This window comes from Trachypithecus francoisi, unplaced genomic scaffold, assembly GCF_009764315.1.
Source record: "Trachypithecus francoisi isolate TF-2019V2 unplaced genomic scaffold, Tfra_2.0 Lachesis_group2, whole genome shotgun sequence".
NCBI lineage: Eukaryota > Metazoa > Chordata > Mammalia > Primates > Cercopithecidae > Trachypithecus > Trachypithecus francoisi.
Window position 1 is genome coordinate 116,338,168 of NW_022681465.1, and position 16,785 is coordinate 116,354,952.

General features: G+C 44.2%; 1 protein-coding gene across 4 annotated transcripts in view; it reads right to left on the reverse strand.

The window, feature by feature from the left end:
- RNF130 (ring finger protein 130) overlaps positions 1-16,785 on the reverse strand; it is a 111,878-nt gene that overhangs the window by 15,962 nt on the left and 79,131 nt on the right. For 3 of the 4 annotated variants that reach the window (XM_033178574.1, XM_033178572.1, XM_033178571.1), the window contains exons 4-5: positions 8,239-8,310; positions 5,925-6,007 (exon numbers count right to left, since the gene is read on the reverse strand). In XM_033178574.1, the coding sequence (XP_033034465.1) occupies positions 5,925-6,007; positions 8,239-8,310 (155 nt within the window). Of the gene's footprint in view, positions 1-1,700; positions 1,839-5,924; positions 6,008-8,238; positions 8,311-16,785 lie in introns of those variants that run through there. The other variant, XM_033178575.1, reaches the window with a different exon arrangement.

Here is a 16,785-nt window from a genome sequence, read left to right on the forward strand (position 1 = left end):
ACCTGATATAAATTACAGAACCTCCTTCTAGAAAGTCACAGGGACGCAAATGCCTGGTACCTTGCATACATGTTCAGGAGGGGTACGGACCTGTGCACTGGGTTAGCACTAGGGTGGGGTGGCCGGGGAGGTGCTGCAGGTCAGGCCTACACAGGGCAGATGATGGGACTTTGCCGACTGACAGGTAACAGAAGAGATATGGTGCTGTGACCTCTGATCAGGGCTCTGGTGCAGGAATGGCAGGTATCCCGCTGGGGGTCGGGGGAGGCCTAGGTGCTGTGTTCTGATCAGAGCTCTGGTACAGAAGTGAGAGGTATCCAGATGCAGTTGGGGGGTGGCTGGGCTTGCTGAACTGTTGGTGGAGACCTGGTAAAGCCGCAGCAGCCACCTGAGGGGACAGAGGTGTGGTGCTGGTGCTCCCTACTGGGGCCAGTTTTTGCTTTTCCCTTTTCTGATTGTCCTGTCTTTCCTTATTCAGAAAGAAGCAAATGGTATAATCCTTGTATTTTCTTTTTAAAGCTGCATGAGTTCAGTGTTCTCTGCCTGTTTCTTTAACCTGAAATTAGTTATAAATATGTTTGGGTTCTTCAGTAACTGTTTCCTTCCAGGATTACTGATATAAAAGACGTGTCCGCCCCTCTGTTTTACTAAACAATTAAAAATTTCTCCTCTAGGCTGTAGGGTACTATGAAGAAAAACAAAAAAGACCAACTGGTTCTCTGGCGACAAATTTAGAAAATCTTCCTTCCTTAGCTAACTGAAAATCTGAAATATTTCTGGTCTTTGGGCTCTCCATCCACCCCATCCCTCTCTTAACCCTGACCCCTACCTCAGAGCACTAAACACCCTTCCTTCCTAATTATCTTTCCAAATTCCCCACCAGTCCAGCTTCCGTGCAACTCACCCAGAGATCCTCAGTCTCAAATTCCCATGGCACATCCCTCACTTTCACTAACAAATCTGGGTGGCTGTTCTCTTCACCCATGGCCCTCCTCTCCTTCCTGTCTCTTCTGTGATCTCCACAGGCAGCTGCCCTGAATGCGGTACTTTGTCCCCCATCACCCATTGTCTAACACTCCTGCTGGTCTCTTCATTGCAACTTTCACTGAACTCACCATGGCCTTTCCTTCCCTTCTAGGCAAAGTTCTGCTACACCAGTCTGGTGCTTGGCAAACCACCTTTCTGCTGTGCAGAGCTCTCAGCTAAGGACTGGGCCACGGGCGTTTAATCTACCTTGGGAGGTGTTTGGAGCAGTCAATGCAACACAGAGTGTGGACCACTCAGAGAAGTGCCAAGGCTGAGCACATGCAGGGCCATCACACCGGCAGAGCAGCTCCACCAACTGGTCACACTCCTGCACGCCTAACCATGCTCGCCCTCACTATGGCTGTGGGCTCTCACTGTGGAAGGTGCTCCATGGACACCCAGGAGGCCTCAGAAAGAGACACCTGGGGCAAGTGGGGCCTTGAAAAGAAGTTCCCCACTCACGTGATAAACACACACATAAATGCAGAACAGGCCCGCCACACATAGGGTGGGTGGGTGGTGCACCGGGACAGAAAGCAGGTAACACGTGGACAGTGAAACATGAAAAGCACAAGTATACCGAACTTCAACAAGTCCTTTATTCCTATGAGAAATACTTTGGGATACAGAATGAGAAACAAACGTGAAAGGAACAAACTCAGCAATAATGAAATTCAGTGCCCTCCCCTTTCCTATGTCCCACACATGCCATAAACTAGAGTGAGCGGAAGAGCGCTGTGGGAAGGGAGGCTCTGTGGGAGGAAGGTGAGTTGCTCTCACAGCTCTGCAGCCTCTTGGTGCCGTTTAAGAACCTGGCAAATATAAAAGGATGCAGAACTATTAAAGGTCACAGACAGAAACTCTCTTCTGCTAGCTGGGGCTGGCAGCAGTCACCGTCTCTATAGGCCCTCCATTGCAGTGGAGCCTCAGACATCTGCAGTGCCAGCCCCCTGCTTTAGCTCCCAAAGTGGCATGGAAACATACATTCATCCATCCACGCTGCAGCACTCCACTTCTGAAAAAGTACTTCTAACTACTAAAAACTCCTATGACTAACCTTTAAGAGGTCTAAATAAGACGAGGTGACCAGCTCCTCAGTTTCTAAGATCTGCTGGCTAACATCCAAAGGAGAATCAGCTGTGATCACTAAGCCGAGGAGGGGGCCCCTCCGCCATGCCAACTGCCACCTGTCCACAGTAAACAGTGCGACAGAAGAGGAAAAAGAAAGGTCATGTGGCAAGAAGCAGGCAATCCCTGAGAGGCTGGACAGTTCTGGATAGAAAGCCCCACCTGAGCTTGTGAATTGTTAAGATGGACAGGAAGGTGTCCAGGCCCATCTCCCTCCCTCACGGAAGTGGGGAAGAGGCAGTGGGCAGGTATGACAGTAGAGGCTGTGGGGCGGTACTTGGAGGGTGATGGCTTTGAAAGACAGGTTTAAAAACTGGACTGGGAAATACGAGTGTGATGAGATGCCGGCGAGTGGAGACAGAACACTGGAAGGAGCAGCCAGCCAACAGAACGAGACCCTAAGGAAGGGAGACAGCAGGCACGCAGCGGCGCGGGGAGGAGCGGCATGGACCACAGCAGACGGCCTCTCCAGCCTGAGTGCCTGGGTCAGCAGGCTGAGGAATTCCACCCATTGCTTCCTCTGGGAAGTCGATGGTGAAGGAGTTCTCTGTGAGTGGAGAGTAAGCGTGTGAGTTAAGGTGCTGAAGTAGAGTGAACACACCTGCAGGTGCTGCTGTGACGAACGCGGGACGCCAGCCAGGTCGGGGCAGGGCTCTGCGCAGCGGCAGGCCCGGCGGGGAGGCTATGTCTGCCAAGTCAGTTCAGTCCCATGGGAGGATGGTGAGGGAGCAGAACCGCTTAGCAACATGAGGTACAGAGAGCCACAGCAGGTGACACCGACTCTGGCTTCAAAGACACTAGGGGCGGGGAGGCGTCCCAAGGCAGAAGGAATTCTGTAAGCGGCAGGCTGGTGAGAGCGAAGGCGCAGCTCTGCGAGTGGCATCTGCTGGGGAGAGGCTTGAAGAGGCGCATAGCCATCCTCAGCTCAGTGGTTCTCATCTGGAGGCAGCTTTGGTTGTCACAACTGTGTGTGGGTGGGTGCTACTGACACCTAGTGGGTAGAGGCCAAGGACACTGCAATGCCCACACCCCCAAACAATGACAATGGTCCCAAATGTCGACAGTGCCAAGGTGGAGAAATGTTGCTCTAGGTTAAAGACTGTCACAAGTACTGCTTGATGTATAAAGTTAATTTGTATTACACCTGATAATTGCACAGTCGCTACATGGCAGTGAGATGGGGTGCTGTGCTGAGCAGGCTGTGCGGTGCAGTCTAGGGAAAGTTACAGCTTGGTGACGCAGGGGTTGTCAGAGGAACAAACAGCCGCTCAGTTCCACAGCAACAGGGAAAACTCTACACTCAGCCAGGGCAGTGAGCACGGATAGTAACACAATGACCCAGTACTGAAAGACAGCCGAGTGACAGTACCATAGAGGGTGCAATGAAAGAAGTATGCCAAAAAATTCTAACACTCATAAGCAGACCACAAACACAAACCACTTCTACGGTGGCAGGTGCAGCTGCAGAAATGGTTCAGATCAACCATGGCCTGGACCTTGCTGGAGGGCGTGGCCTTGCAGCATCAGAATCGGGCAGGAACTTATAAGTGCATACACCTGGCCTCCACTCGGGATGTTTCTGAAAGCCTCCCAATGACTCCAATGCACAGTCAGGTCTGGAAAGCAGTGAACTAAATTTTAAGAAGAGGGACAGACGTCAGGCTCACGCCTGTGATCCCAGCATGTTAGGATGCTAGGGTGGGAGGATTACTTGAGGCCAGGAGTTCACAGCAGCCTGGGCCACATAGTGAGACCCCAACTCTACAAAAAATAAAAATTATACAAAAGGAAAAAGATAACTCCGAATGAAACTGTGAAAAGTCAACACTGAAGGGATGAAGATAATGGGATTAAGCTCCCAGAATAACCTACGTCAGGCCGAGCCTCCCCTGAGGACCCCTCATTTTAGTAATGCCCATGAATGGTTTTGGAGGCCCTCATTTTTAGGTACCATACGGTTCTAGAGGATCCAGGGCTGAAATAGCAAGACAGAATTTGGAGCGCCTTGGCTTCTCCTGGTCATTCCAGTGTTGAAGCAGGCAAGTGTGGACGACGCCTCCCTGTGTCCCGCTGGCCCTCCTTCTGATTTGCACTTGCGTGTGCATTTCCTTTAGCCTCACGTTTAGACCATCAATGACTGCATGTGAAGGAAGACTGGTTGTTCCATAGTTTAATTTTCTACAGGACAGCCTACATTTAGTTTTATAGATTTTCCTTTATATATAAACTAGAATGACTTGACTTCTAGAATCTTGGATTTCTGTTTCAGTATATGTAATTCTTCTTCAGTTTTTTTTTTTTTTTTTTAAACAGATTTTCCTAGACACAAAATAGATACTTTGTAAGTAAAATAAGACCGGTAGCCTCATGGAGATAACAACTCACAATTATTTTATTAATTCACATGCTCCATATTATAAGGCTGGAGTTGTGTGGATGTCTTTTAAATAGATGGGAGAAGAGGCAAACTCTTTGGTTTTAGGCTTCTTGGCAGGTGATTTCCTATTTATCCAATTGACACTCAGAACTGTGTATCTTAGTTTCATACTCCCCAGCTCGAGAGGAGCCATGGGAGAAACCAACATGGGCACCCAGGCACAGGCGAATCTTCTCCTCACGGAGGGAGGCTTGGGTCCTATGTGGGGAGCACGACATTAAAGGCAGGCCTTGACACAGCTCTGCCATTTCTGAATGTGCAACCCTGGAACCTGCTACTGGCTCACCATCCTTCACCGCACAATGGGGAAAAAACACCCTCTTAGGACTGCTGAGAGAATTTAGGAGAAGATGAGTACAGTCTGCTCAGAGCAGAGCACCTGAATCACAGCAGGCACAAAGCAGGTATCAGTTCTCTCCATTTTGCATAATCCAGGTTTAGAAAAATATTTAATCCAAGTCCCTGGAGTTGTTGTACCCAGAGCCAGGTGAGCTCGATGGAAGTCTCACTGAAGGGCCTAGCGACGTAGTCTAAGATGGACAGGAACAAGGGACTGTTTTTGAAACCTCCATGAATCACAAATCAATGCCGAGCACAGTGGCTCACGCTTATAATCCCAACATTCTGAGAGGACAAGGCAGGAGAACTGCTTGAGTCCAGGAGTTCATGTTCAGCTGTGGACAACATAGCAAGAACCCCATCTTTAAAGAAAACAGGCCGGGTGAGGTGGCTCACGCCTGTAATCCCAGCACTTTGGGAGGCTGAGACTGGCGGATCACCTGAGGTCAGGAGTTCGAGACCAGCCTGGCCAACATGACGAAACCCTGTCTCTACTAAAAATACAAAAATTAGCAGAGCGTGGTGGTGGGTGCCTGTAATCCCAGCTACTCAGGAGGCTGAGGCAGGAGAATTGCTTGAACCCGGGAGGCGGAGCTTGCAGTGAGCTGAGATTGCACCACTGCACTCCAGCCTGGGTGACAGAGCGAGACTCTGATTCAAAAAAAAAAAGAAAGAAAACAAACATAAAAAGACAAATGAAACCATAGAACAAGAATTCTCAACCTCAACACTCCTAGGCTGTGTCTGGGGAGTCTGGAGGCCGCGTGCCACGTCGCATATTGGCTACACCTAGGAAGGCTATGCAGCCTGCACCTGCTGAGCAGCACCACTCCCTGCCGGCCTCAGCCCCATGGCCAGCAATGCACAGCAGACGTGGCCTCCAGAAAGCCACGGGGTGGGTGGCACTCACAAGCAACGGAGATGCCCACTCTGAAAAGGAGGCATATAAAGCACATTAATATCATTCTTTTTCAAACAAATGAAGTTGACATACTTGCAGGGGAGAATTCGGACGACATCGTTCTGCTTATAGCTCTCTATGCAGACTGCGCAATGATCAAAGTCTGGGTCAGTTTCCTAAAATGAAAAGTACAGAAACAAAAGTCACATGCTGCAAGTATACACATGGCTGGGATGCAATTCAGCTCAGAATCTTTCTGGGGCTACTATGGTAAGCAAGTGTTATAAAGTGAAAAATGATTAAAATTAATTTGTTTTTATTTGCCTAACTATATCGGCCCAAATTATGTCTAACCCAATCTATTTTGTTTTTAAAATTATAACAATCTGTATTAATTCTGTTTATGATATGTCTTACAAAAATGAAGTCGTAACTCTAATTTTTTCAAGGTTAGAATCAGCTTGGACCATCATGATCTCCCTGTCCCTCATTGCCCTGTATGACTTATTGGTCTGAAGAGGTTTCACTGCTACGTTTGACAGTCTGGAAGCTCACCAGGATGCCCACTTAAAGACACACTGAAGTACAGACAGGAAAGACGGTGAGTCGAGTCCCAGTAGACTGCTGTCTAGAAACCCACCCCAAGACTGGGAGCTGTGAATCTGGTCACAGATTTGGGATGGAGAAGAGTCATTGGCTCAATTCAATACTTAGTATTCATCAAGAGTGAGAAAGAGTCAGCCAGGTATTTAGACACCAAATGAATTGAATTCCTTCCTCCTAGGACTGAGAAGGGGTTTTGCAAAAGTTGTCATAAAACAAAACATGCCAGGAACCTAAGCCAGGAAAACAGACTATCTGCCATGTCATTGTCACTTGGACTGAAACTCAGTGGACAACTCTTGCCAGGCCTAGCAGGTACAAACTAAGATGAACTGGCTTTAATGATTAAAGGAAATAACTGTGCTGGCCTGAGATACAATGTAAGATGGGTAGGTTAAATCCGCTCCAGGGAATTTCATCCTAATGTGGCAGCTGAGGCTACCAGGCCAAGAACACATTTACACGGTTACACTGGTTACCACTCCTCTGACAATGAAATGCAAGCTGTTTTGATGCTACTTATATTTTCTTGAGTGATTTCCCCCCTTTTCTGTTTCCTTGGTGCACAATAAAGTTCACTAAGAATGTCTCCACCTTCTGAAGTTGTTTCAAAGGCAACTAGATATGGTGGTATCAAGGCAATGGGAATACAATGGGTAAAGTCCAAGAAACTGGTAAAACTTAGGAAGACAGAGAATCATATGAAATTATTCTTCCAGGCACAACTCTGTGCTTAAACATTAGAATTGGGTGTGGGGCAGGAGACAGTTTTGGTTTTATGCCTTTTGAGATTCCATTTTCCCATTCTAGAAAACCTTGAACACTCTGAATGTAGGGGCAGCACTAAGGTGCAGCTGTGTCCTTCTAGCGGAGAAGCAGGGCTCTACTTTAACTAGAGCTCTGAGAGGGGGATGTCAGTCAGAGGTCTCCACCACAGCAGCCTGACACTGCCTCTCTCCCTGGTCCTCCAAGCCACCAGCGATGACCCTGACACACTCTGACACTGCCTCTCTCCCTGGTCCTCCAAGCCACCAGCGATGACCCTGACACACTTTGCTCTTCTTTCAAACTGCTCAACCCATTGTAAAGAGAGCCCTTTTTTGGTGAAACTCCCTAGAAATACAGGTCTTCAATTCTCCATGTAATTAGTGAAAAAATAAAACAACAAGAGATACAGCAAAGTCCCAGGAAGTATAGGAAGAAAACACACATCTTCTGGCTTTTTAACGCACAAATGGTCCCACTAGAATTCTCTGAAAATGTATGCTAGGTTTAGCAGAAGAAAACTCTGTAGGAAAACACAGCTAGAGTTACTGTAAGAAAGTAGTTTAAAATAAAGCATTAGGGGCCGGGTGCGGTGGCTCAAGCCTGTAATCCCAGCACTTTGGGAGGCCGAGACGGGCGGATCACGAGGTCAGGAGATCAAGACCATCCTGGCTAATACGGTGAAACCCCGTCTCTACTAAAAAATACAAAAAAAAAAAACTAGCCGGGCGAGGTGGCGGGCCCCTGTAGTCCCAGCTACTCGGGAGGCTGAGGCAGGAGAATGGTGTAAACCCGGGAGGCGGAGCTTGCAGTGAGCTGAGATCTGGCCACTGCACTCCAGCCTGGGCGACAGAGCGAGACTCCGTCTCAAAATAAATAAATAAATAAATAAAATAAAATAAAATAAAGCATTAGGTAGTATAGTTGGGAGAAAATCTAACAAATGAAATGTAAACAATTAGGGTGTGTCCTCTCCCACCAAACAAAAATAAAACTGTTTGATTATTTTTACAGTGCTAAAGTTAGTTCATTACTGTACCTTGTCACCCTTCTTTACTGTCCTGGTTGTCAATTTACTGATGGCTTTCTTAGCTGCATCTCCAAGACGACGCTGTGAAAATTGCAAATGAAAACAGATATTAAGTGTAAGATCTCTGAATGACGTACTTTATTTCTAAGCAATTAAAAGTATAAAGTCTACATTTTACTACATTCCTCTCCATGTCCTACATATAAGAGAATGATAAAAAAATTTTTTTTAAATAGAAAAACTGGTGGCTGTGCCACAGATTCAGCATTCTGGTTGAATAACAAAAAGTGTTAGAGCACCCTGTTAGGTCAAACTCCCTAGAAATATAGGTCTTCAATTCTCTAGCAGTAAAAAAGTCAGGTGTCATAATTGCTGCATTTTGTGTTGAATAAACATTTGAAATATCACAGCATTATCAAACCTACTTCTTGTACACTCCAGAGCCACTCCTGCTGCTATAATGGCTTTTGGATTCTGCTCAAGGAATGATCACCATCAGGTGTGTAAATGCTGTCTTAGAAAAGGGGAACCCTGATTGCTCCTTGAAATTGCTTATCACATCATCAAGCGTGAAGAGAAGGAACGCGTCACAGCTCTACTTCTGGCTCTGCTATACTATCCTCTGTCATCCTAGGAAGGTGTATTTACCTTCCAGGGTTGAGCTGTTTTCATTATCTCTAAGGTGAAGTCAGAGAATCTCCAGGGCTGGATTTATGCAACATTCTCCCAGATACTGCTAGCACTGCTTGGCACCAACAACCCAAAGATGAAGAGATGGTGATCCCTACCCTTGAAAAGCTCACTGAACTGGGAACAGTTACATTAATGGTGAACCGTCAAGCATGCCCAGGGCCAGGTGGCAGCGCAGAGGAGGCGACTAGGAGGGGTGGGGCGAGAGGCAGGGGAGGAACATCAAGGAAGGTCTTGAGAAGTCGAGGCCCGGGTTAAGACTGGGAAGGGGTGAGACGGGAAAGGCATAGGGTTAGGAGGCGGTTCCGGGTGTAGGGATAGGAGGAGGTTCCAGGCAAAGTCATAATCTGGTAAAGATAAACAGGTGTAAAGAACAGGTATGTGAAGAAAACTAAGGAGAGCATCTGCTTTCCTGTTCAAATTAGAAAAGCTTTGTGAATCAGAGGGCCCTAGAACATTCACACTGGGACAAAGGGCACAAACCGAGACTGTCCCTGGCACATTAAGGAGATGGTCACTCTAGACACATCCGTGCCCTACACTGCGGGAAAAGGCAGATGCTGCTCCTCACGGAGCGAGGCGGAGACCAAAACAAGACACCTTAAGAATGTTAAAACCCCACACAAACATGTAAGAAAAAAGGTAGGGGAAAGTTTTAAATACACAAAAGAACAGAAAATAAAATTTTTTTTTTTTTTGAGGCGGAGTCTCGCTCTGTCGCCCGGACTGGAGTGCAGTGGCCAGATCTCAGCTCACTGCAAGCTCCGCCTCCCGGGTTTACGCCATTCTCCTGCCTCAGCCTCCCGAGTAGCTGGGACTACAGGCGCCCACCACCTCGCCCGGCTAGTTTTTGTATTTTTAGTAGAGACGGGGTTTCACCGTGTTAGCCAGGATGGTCTCGATCTCCTGACCTCGTGATCCGCCCGTCTCGGCCTCCCAAAGTGCTGGGATTACAGGCTTGAGCCACCGCGCCCGGCCCAGAGAATAATTTAATAAAGCCTTCCCTATGTACCTAGCATCCGGCTTCCATTACCAGAATTTTACTTCTATTTTTCATCTGTTTCCCCTCTTTATTGTGTTAGATGATTCTGAAGCACATCACAAGCATCACATCATTTCAGCCATAAAATTCTCACTAAGCACCTCTAATAGATACGGGCTTTTGTTAGATGCCATTATCTTTCCTAACAAAAGTTAACAATGATTAATCAACATTATCCAATACTTACACTATACTACAAGTTCCCTAGGTGTTTACAGAATGTCTTTAAGTAGCTGGCTTGTTTGAATCGTGATATAAAATCCACACACTGCGTGTGGCTGCTCTGTCTTCAAAGCCTAATCTATGAGTCCCCTCTATCATGCTGATTTTAAATCGCCTATGGAGACAGAACTGACGTAAAATAGACTGCATATATTTAAAATCTACACCTTGACATATATTTAAAGTTACAGTTTGAAGTTGCATATGAAATCTACACTGTTGTTTTCACGACCTATGAAAACCTAGCTACAATCAAGACAGTGCATCGATCACATCCCCAAATTTCTTTGTGCCCCTTCCTAATTCCCTCCTCCCGCCACCCCATCCCTCCATGATCTACTTTTTGCTATAGCAGTTTGCAACTTCAGGAATTTTATATAAATGGAATAGATACAGTATGTACCATTGTGTGTAGGCTTCTTTCACTCAGCATGATTATCTTGAGATTAATCCACCTTGGTGCATGTTTCAACAGTTAACTCCTTTCTAATGTTATCTAGTATCCCACTGAAGAGATGGCCCACAATATCCTTTCACCTGTTGATGGGACATCTGCACTGGTCCAGTTTTTGGCTGTACTGAAAAGCTGACAACAACATTCTTTAGCTGTATGAAGACTGTACAATTCTTTGCATGGACATATGCTTTCTTTTTTCCTGAGGTAAACACAACAAGTAGAAAGATGGGCTCACCTGACAGGTGTCTGACTTTTATTTAAGAGACTGCCGAAGTGTTTTCCAAACTGAGCATACTATTTTACATTTGCACCAGCAATGTGCAACTATAATAGTTCCTCCACATTCTCACCAACACTTGGTATGGTGAGTTTTTGTGGGGTTTTTTTGTTGGTTTGTTTTTGTTTTTTTCCGAAACAAAGTCTTGCTCTGTCTCCCAGATTGGAGTACAGTAGTGCAAACACGGCTCACTGCAGCCTCGACCTCTGGGGCTCACTCAGGTGATTCTCCTGCTTCAGCCTCCTGAATAGCAGGAACTACAGGGGTGCACCACCATGCCCAACTAATTTTTTTATTTTTATTTTTGTAGAGACGAGGTCTCACTATGTTGCCCAGGCTGGTATCAAGCTTCTTGGCTCAAGCAATCCTCTCGCTCTGGCTTCCCAAAATGCCAAGATTACAGGTGTGAGCCACAGCACCCAGCCTCCTTACAGTTTTAATTTGCATTTCCCTATTGTAACGATGTTGACCATCTTTTCCTGTACTTATTGGCCATATGTACATTGTTTCTGGTGAAGTGTCCGTTCAATTTTTTTGCCTGTATTTCTGAGTTGTTTTCTATTATTGACTTTTGAGAGAACATTAAATATACCAGATAAAAATCCTTTTGCATGTATTTTCCCTCACTTTATGGCAATTTCGATGAAGTCAATCATTTTTTCATTTGGTAGACTGTGCTCTAGTATCATATTAAGGAATCTTTGCCTATTTCAGGGTTACAAAGACATCTCCCTGTTTTCTCTTCTAGAAGTTTTATGGTTTTATACGTTGTATTTAGGGTTCTGACTCATTCTGTGTATTCTGTCAGGTACAGATGAATTTTTTTTTTTTTTTGCATATGGACATACAATTGGTCTAGAATCATTTGCTGAAAAGGTTGTCCATTATCCACAGAATCACCTTTCCAAATCTGTCAAAAATCAATTGTACATAAATGTGTGGGTCTATGTGCGGACACCACGCATCTATTTACCATTAAGGAAAAACAATCCTGTCCTGATTTCTGAAGCTTTGTAATAGGTCTAAAATTAGGTGGTGTTAACCATCCTACATTTACTTTCTATTCTAATATCCTTGTGGTTTTTCTTGAGATTTTGCACTCCCATATGAACTTTAGGATCAGCTTGTCCATCTCTATGATAAAAGACATCAGGGATGGCCGGGCGCGGTGGCTCAAGCCTGTAATCCCAGCACTTTGGGAGGCCGAGACGGGCGGATCACGAGGTCAGGAGATCGAGACCATCCTGGCTAACACGGTGAAACCCCGTCTCTACTAAAAAATATAAAAAATTAGCCGGGCGAGGTGGCGGACGCCTGTAGTCCCAGCTACTCGGGAGGCTGAGGCAGGAGAATGGCGTGAACCCGGGAGGCGGAGCTTGCAGTGAGCTGAGATCCGGCCACAGCACTCTAGCCTGGGCAACAGAGCGAGACTCCGTCTCAAAAAAAAAAAAAAAAAAAAAGACATCAGGGATTTACAATGAGATTGTGCTGAATGTATACATCCACTTGGGGAGAACGGCATCTTAATAACATTAAGTTTTCCACTCAACACTGTGTATGTGTCTCTCTACCTACTTAGTTGATTAATTTCTCTCAGCAATAGTTAGTTTTCAGTATATAGGGCATATGGCATATTTTGTCAGATTTACTGTTAAGAATGTCCTATTTGTTGATGCTATGGAAAATGGGATTTCTTAAAATTTAACTTTCTTAGAGATGCGGTCTTGTTATGTTGCCCAGGCTGGACTCAAACTCCTGGGTTCAAATAATCTTCCTACCTCAGCCTTACAAGTAGCTGGGACTATAGGTGTGCACCATCTGCTTGATGACAATGCATTTTTAAAAACCAATTCTTCATTACTCATATATAGAAATAAAATTAATTCTTTTATATTGATCTTGTATCATGGAACCTTGTTAAATCTGTTGGTCTTTTTCATAGATTACAACATATTTTCTACACGAAATTTCTACAGAAAATAATGTTGTCTGTAAATGAAGGCAGCTTACTTCTACATTTCCACAATGGATGCCTTTTACTTCTTTTCCTTTTTATTTACTGTGCTGACTAGAATCTAAAGAACAACGCAAAAACAGAAGTGACCAGAGGACACATTCTTCTCTTGTTCCTGATGTTAGAAAAAAGAATTTAGTTGTTCACCATTATATATAATGGTAGCTGTCAGTTTTTCATAGATGCCCCTAATAGTTTGAGGCAAGTTTTAAAATCAGCAATCGATGTTGGACTTTGGCAAATATCTTTTCTCCATCTATTGAGATCATACAGTTTTAACTTTTTCGGCCTGCTAATATGGTAATAATACATTAATTTTTGAATGTTAAATGAAACTTACATTCCTGGAGTAAACACCACCTAGTCATGATGAATTTATACATATTGTTGAATATAATTTGCTAAATTTTTGCATCTAAGTTCAAGAGGGGAACTGGTCTGTAGTTTTGTTTTGTAGTATTTCTGTCTAGTTTTGGTATTAGGAATGATACTGCTGCCATACAATGAAATTGGAGGTATTCCTGCCTTTTCCACTTTCTGTATAAGTTAGGCATTTGAAATCAAAATCTGAAATGCTCCAAAGTATGAAACACTGTCAGTGCCAACAAGAAACTCAATGGAAATGCTCACTACAGCATTCTGAATTCCAGAATTCTGGATTTTGTATGCTGAAATGGTAAGTATAATGCAAATATTCCAGAATCTGAAAAACTTCTGGTCCAAAGCATTTTGGATAAAGGGTATTCAACCTATAGTTTGCTTGATATTGTTATCACAGCTGCCCTATGAACAACATGGAAGCACCCATCTCCATCAAGTCATCTCCTATTAATTACTCTGGTGTAGTATCTATTTGTTCTTGAATTTCTCGAACATCCTTATCTTGAAACCCTTTACCCCCTGACTTTTTTTTTTTTGTCATATCCACAATCTGCTTCATGATTTCCTTGACTGGCTCTATCACAAATCCTGTGAACTGATGTACAATGCCTGAACACAGTTTTCTCCCATAGAAATCTTTTGTTTAGACTTTCATGGCACTTCCTATAATAATAATGACATGTTCAACAGTGCAATCTTTCCAGACTTTCATGATGTTTTATCTGGATTCTATTCTATAGCATTAAATGCTTTACGCAGCATACTGTGTGTACTAAGCCGTATGGGTCCTTATGACCCCCTGCTCTAGAGGCTGAATTCGAGGCATGTCTGGGGTCGAGAAGACCTCTCTGAAGCCTTCAGTATTGAATTCATGGGGTTCTGGGTGGCCAGGGACATGTTCCAATATCAAAAACACGTTAAAAGGCAGTCCTACTCTGGCAAGGTACTTCCTAATTTCAGGGACAAAGCACTATAAAACCAATTCAGAAAGAGTTCCCAGTATTCGGTCCTCCCTGTTTTGCAATTAAAAACTGGTGGATGGTATTTATAATTTCCCTTCTAGGCTGGGGTTTAATAGCTTTATCAATAAGGGTAGTCTTGATCATAGACCTGACTGCATTTGCACAAAACAAATGCCTGAAGTCTTAGTTCTCTCTTCTCTTCCTTACTACTAAATGTCCTTTGTGGCATTTCCCCCCTCAGATAAGGCACTTTCATCAACATTAAAAATCTGTTCAGAAAAATAACCTTTCTCCTGAATGATTTTCTTAATGAAATCTGGGAACCTGACTTGACTGCTATTTCTTGTCAAAAGCTACTTCTCCTGTTATCTTGTCATTTTTAAAGCCAAATCTCTTTCTAAACTTTTCAAACCAACCTTTGCTGCCACTGAATTCTCTAGCTTTATATCCTTTGCTTTGCTTTTCCTCAAATCACATTGGATACTATAGGTATGCCTTCCTTATAGAAATCCTGCACCCAAATAAAAGCTGCAAAAGGTATTTAGCAAAAAGTATACCGTTTTTGTGCCTGTTGGTGTAGCTATTGCAATGGCTTCATGAGTAGATTTTTCTGTTCTCTTGTGTGTTTTAAATGATATCCTAAGTCATTCCTTGTGAAATGGCAGCACCTGTGCTGAAGACCTCTATCTAAGGTACGTATCAAGCAATACAACTTTTTCTTGTAATGTCATGACTTTTCTCTGCTTCTTGGGAGCATTTCCAGCATCACTATGGCACTTCATACAGGTCCCATGGTGTCATATTCAAGGTTCATGAAGTTGCACTAAATACAATGAAAACTACGTGAGAACTACAAGAGATCACTTTTACGGCAATAATCAACCTACTGGAGGGGCAAACTGCTCATAAGGGTAGGTCACATGACATTTTAAGTGGATACTGGCAACACCTGCGATCATAATAGCAACAGGTGGCTATGAAACTGTTCCATTAATACATTACATACTACCATTAATTTTATGCAGTTACAATTTAACACAGTTTACATTTCTTTCAACTGTGACTGCTGCCTTGTATTTGTGTTTTAATAATTGTTAACTTTTTAAATGGATCTTTGTATATTTTATGATAAATGATAAAATAGACTAGTATCTACATGTATTTTAAATATGATGACATACCTTTTTCCACTTTTGTGTGATCTCTTCAATTTATTTCATCAGTATTTGAGAATATTCCTTGGTTAAATTTATTATTCTTACGTATTTTATTTTTATGTGACCTGTAAATAGGACTGCTTTCTTGATTTCCTTATTATCTAATTTGTTACTGGCGTATAGAAATGATACTAACTTTTGTTTTTTTTTTTTCTGAGACGGAGTCTCGCTGTGCCGCCCAGGCTGGAGTGCAGTGGCCGGATCTCAGCTCACTGCAAGCTCCGCCTCCCGGGTTTACGCCATTCTCCTGCCTCAGCCTCCCGAGTAGCTGGGATTACAGGCACCCGCCACTTTGCCCGGCTAGTTTTTTTTTTGCATTTTTTTTAGTAGAGACGGGGTTTCACCGTGTTAGCCAGGATGGTCTCGATCTCCTGACCTCGTGATCCGCCCGCCTCGGCCTCCCAAAGTGCTGGGATTACAGGCTTGAGCCACCGTGCCCGGCCGAAATGATACTAACTTTTGTACACAAACTTTGTATCCTCCAACTTTACTGAATTTATCAGGTTTATGAGTTTTTGGTGAACTCTTTTGCTTTTCTACATATGGTCACATAACCTGAAAAGGGAGACAATACTCTTTATGATATGGATGCCCCTCCCTCCCTTTCCTTTCCTCCCTCCCTCTCTTCCTTTCTTCTATTTTTTTTCTTAGAGACGGGGTCCCTACTCTCTCACCCACGCTGGAGTGTAGTGGCATGATCATGGCTCACTGCACCCTGGACCTCCTGGGCTCAATCGATCCTCCTGCCTCAGCCTCCTGAATACCTGGGACTATAGGCACACACCACCACACCTGGCTAATTTCTGTATTCCTTGTGGAGAAAGGGGTCTCCTCACATTGCTCAGGCTGGTCTTGAACTACTGGGCTCAAGTGATCCGCCTACCTTGGTCTCCCAAAGTGCTGCGATTACAGGTGTGAGCCACCAAGCTTGGCCACCTTTTATTTTTTTCTATCTTCTGACTGCTCTGGCTATGACTTCCAGTACTATGTGGAATAGAGGGGTGGTAGGTAGAAGTGGGCATCCTTGTCTTGAACTAGTTCTTAAAGGAAAGTCTTTCAGCTTTTCCTAATATGATGTTAGCTGTGGGTCTTGTATATCCTTCATTATATTGAAGTATGTTCCTTCTATACCTAATTTGCGAAGAATGTTGAATTTTACCAAATGCCTTTTCTGTGTCTATTGAGAATATGGTATTTGTTGTTCCTTTATTCTGTTGATGTGATACATCACAATTATTGACTTGCGTATGTCAAAATATCCATCCCTGGGACAAATCCCATACTATATCGCTGT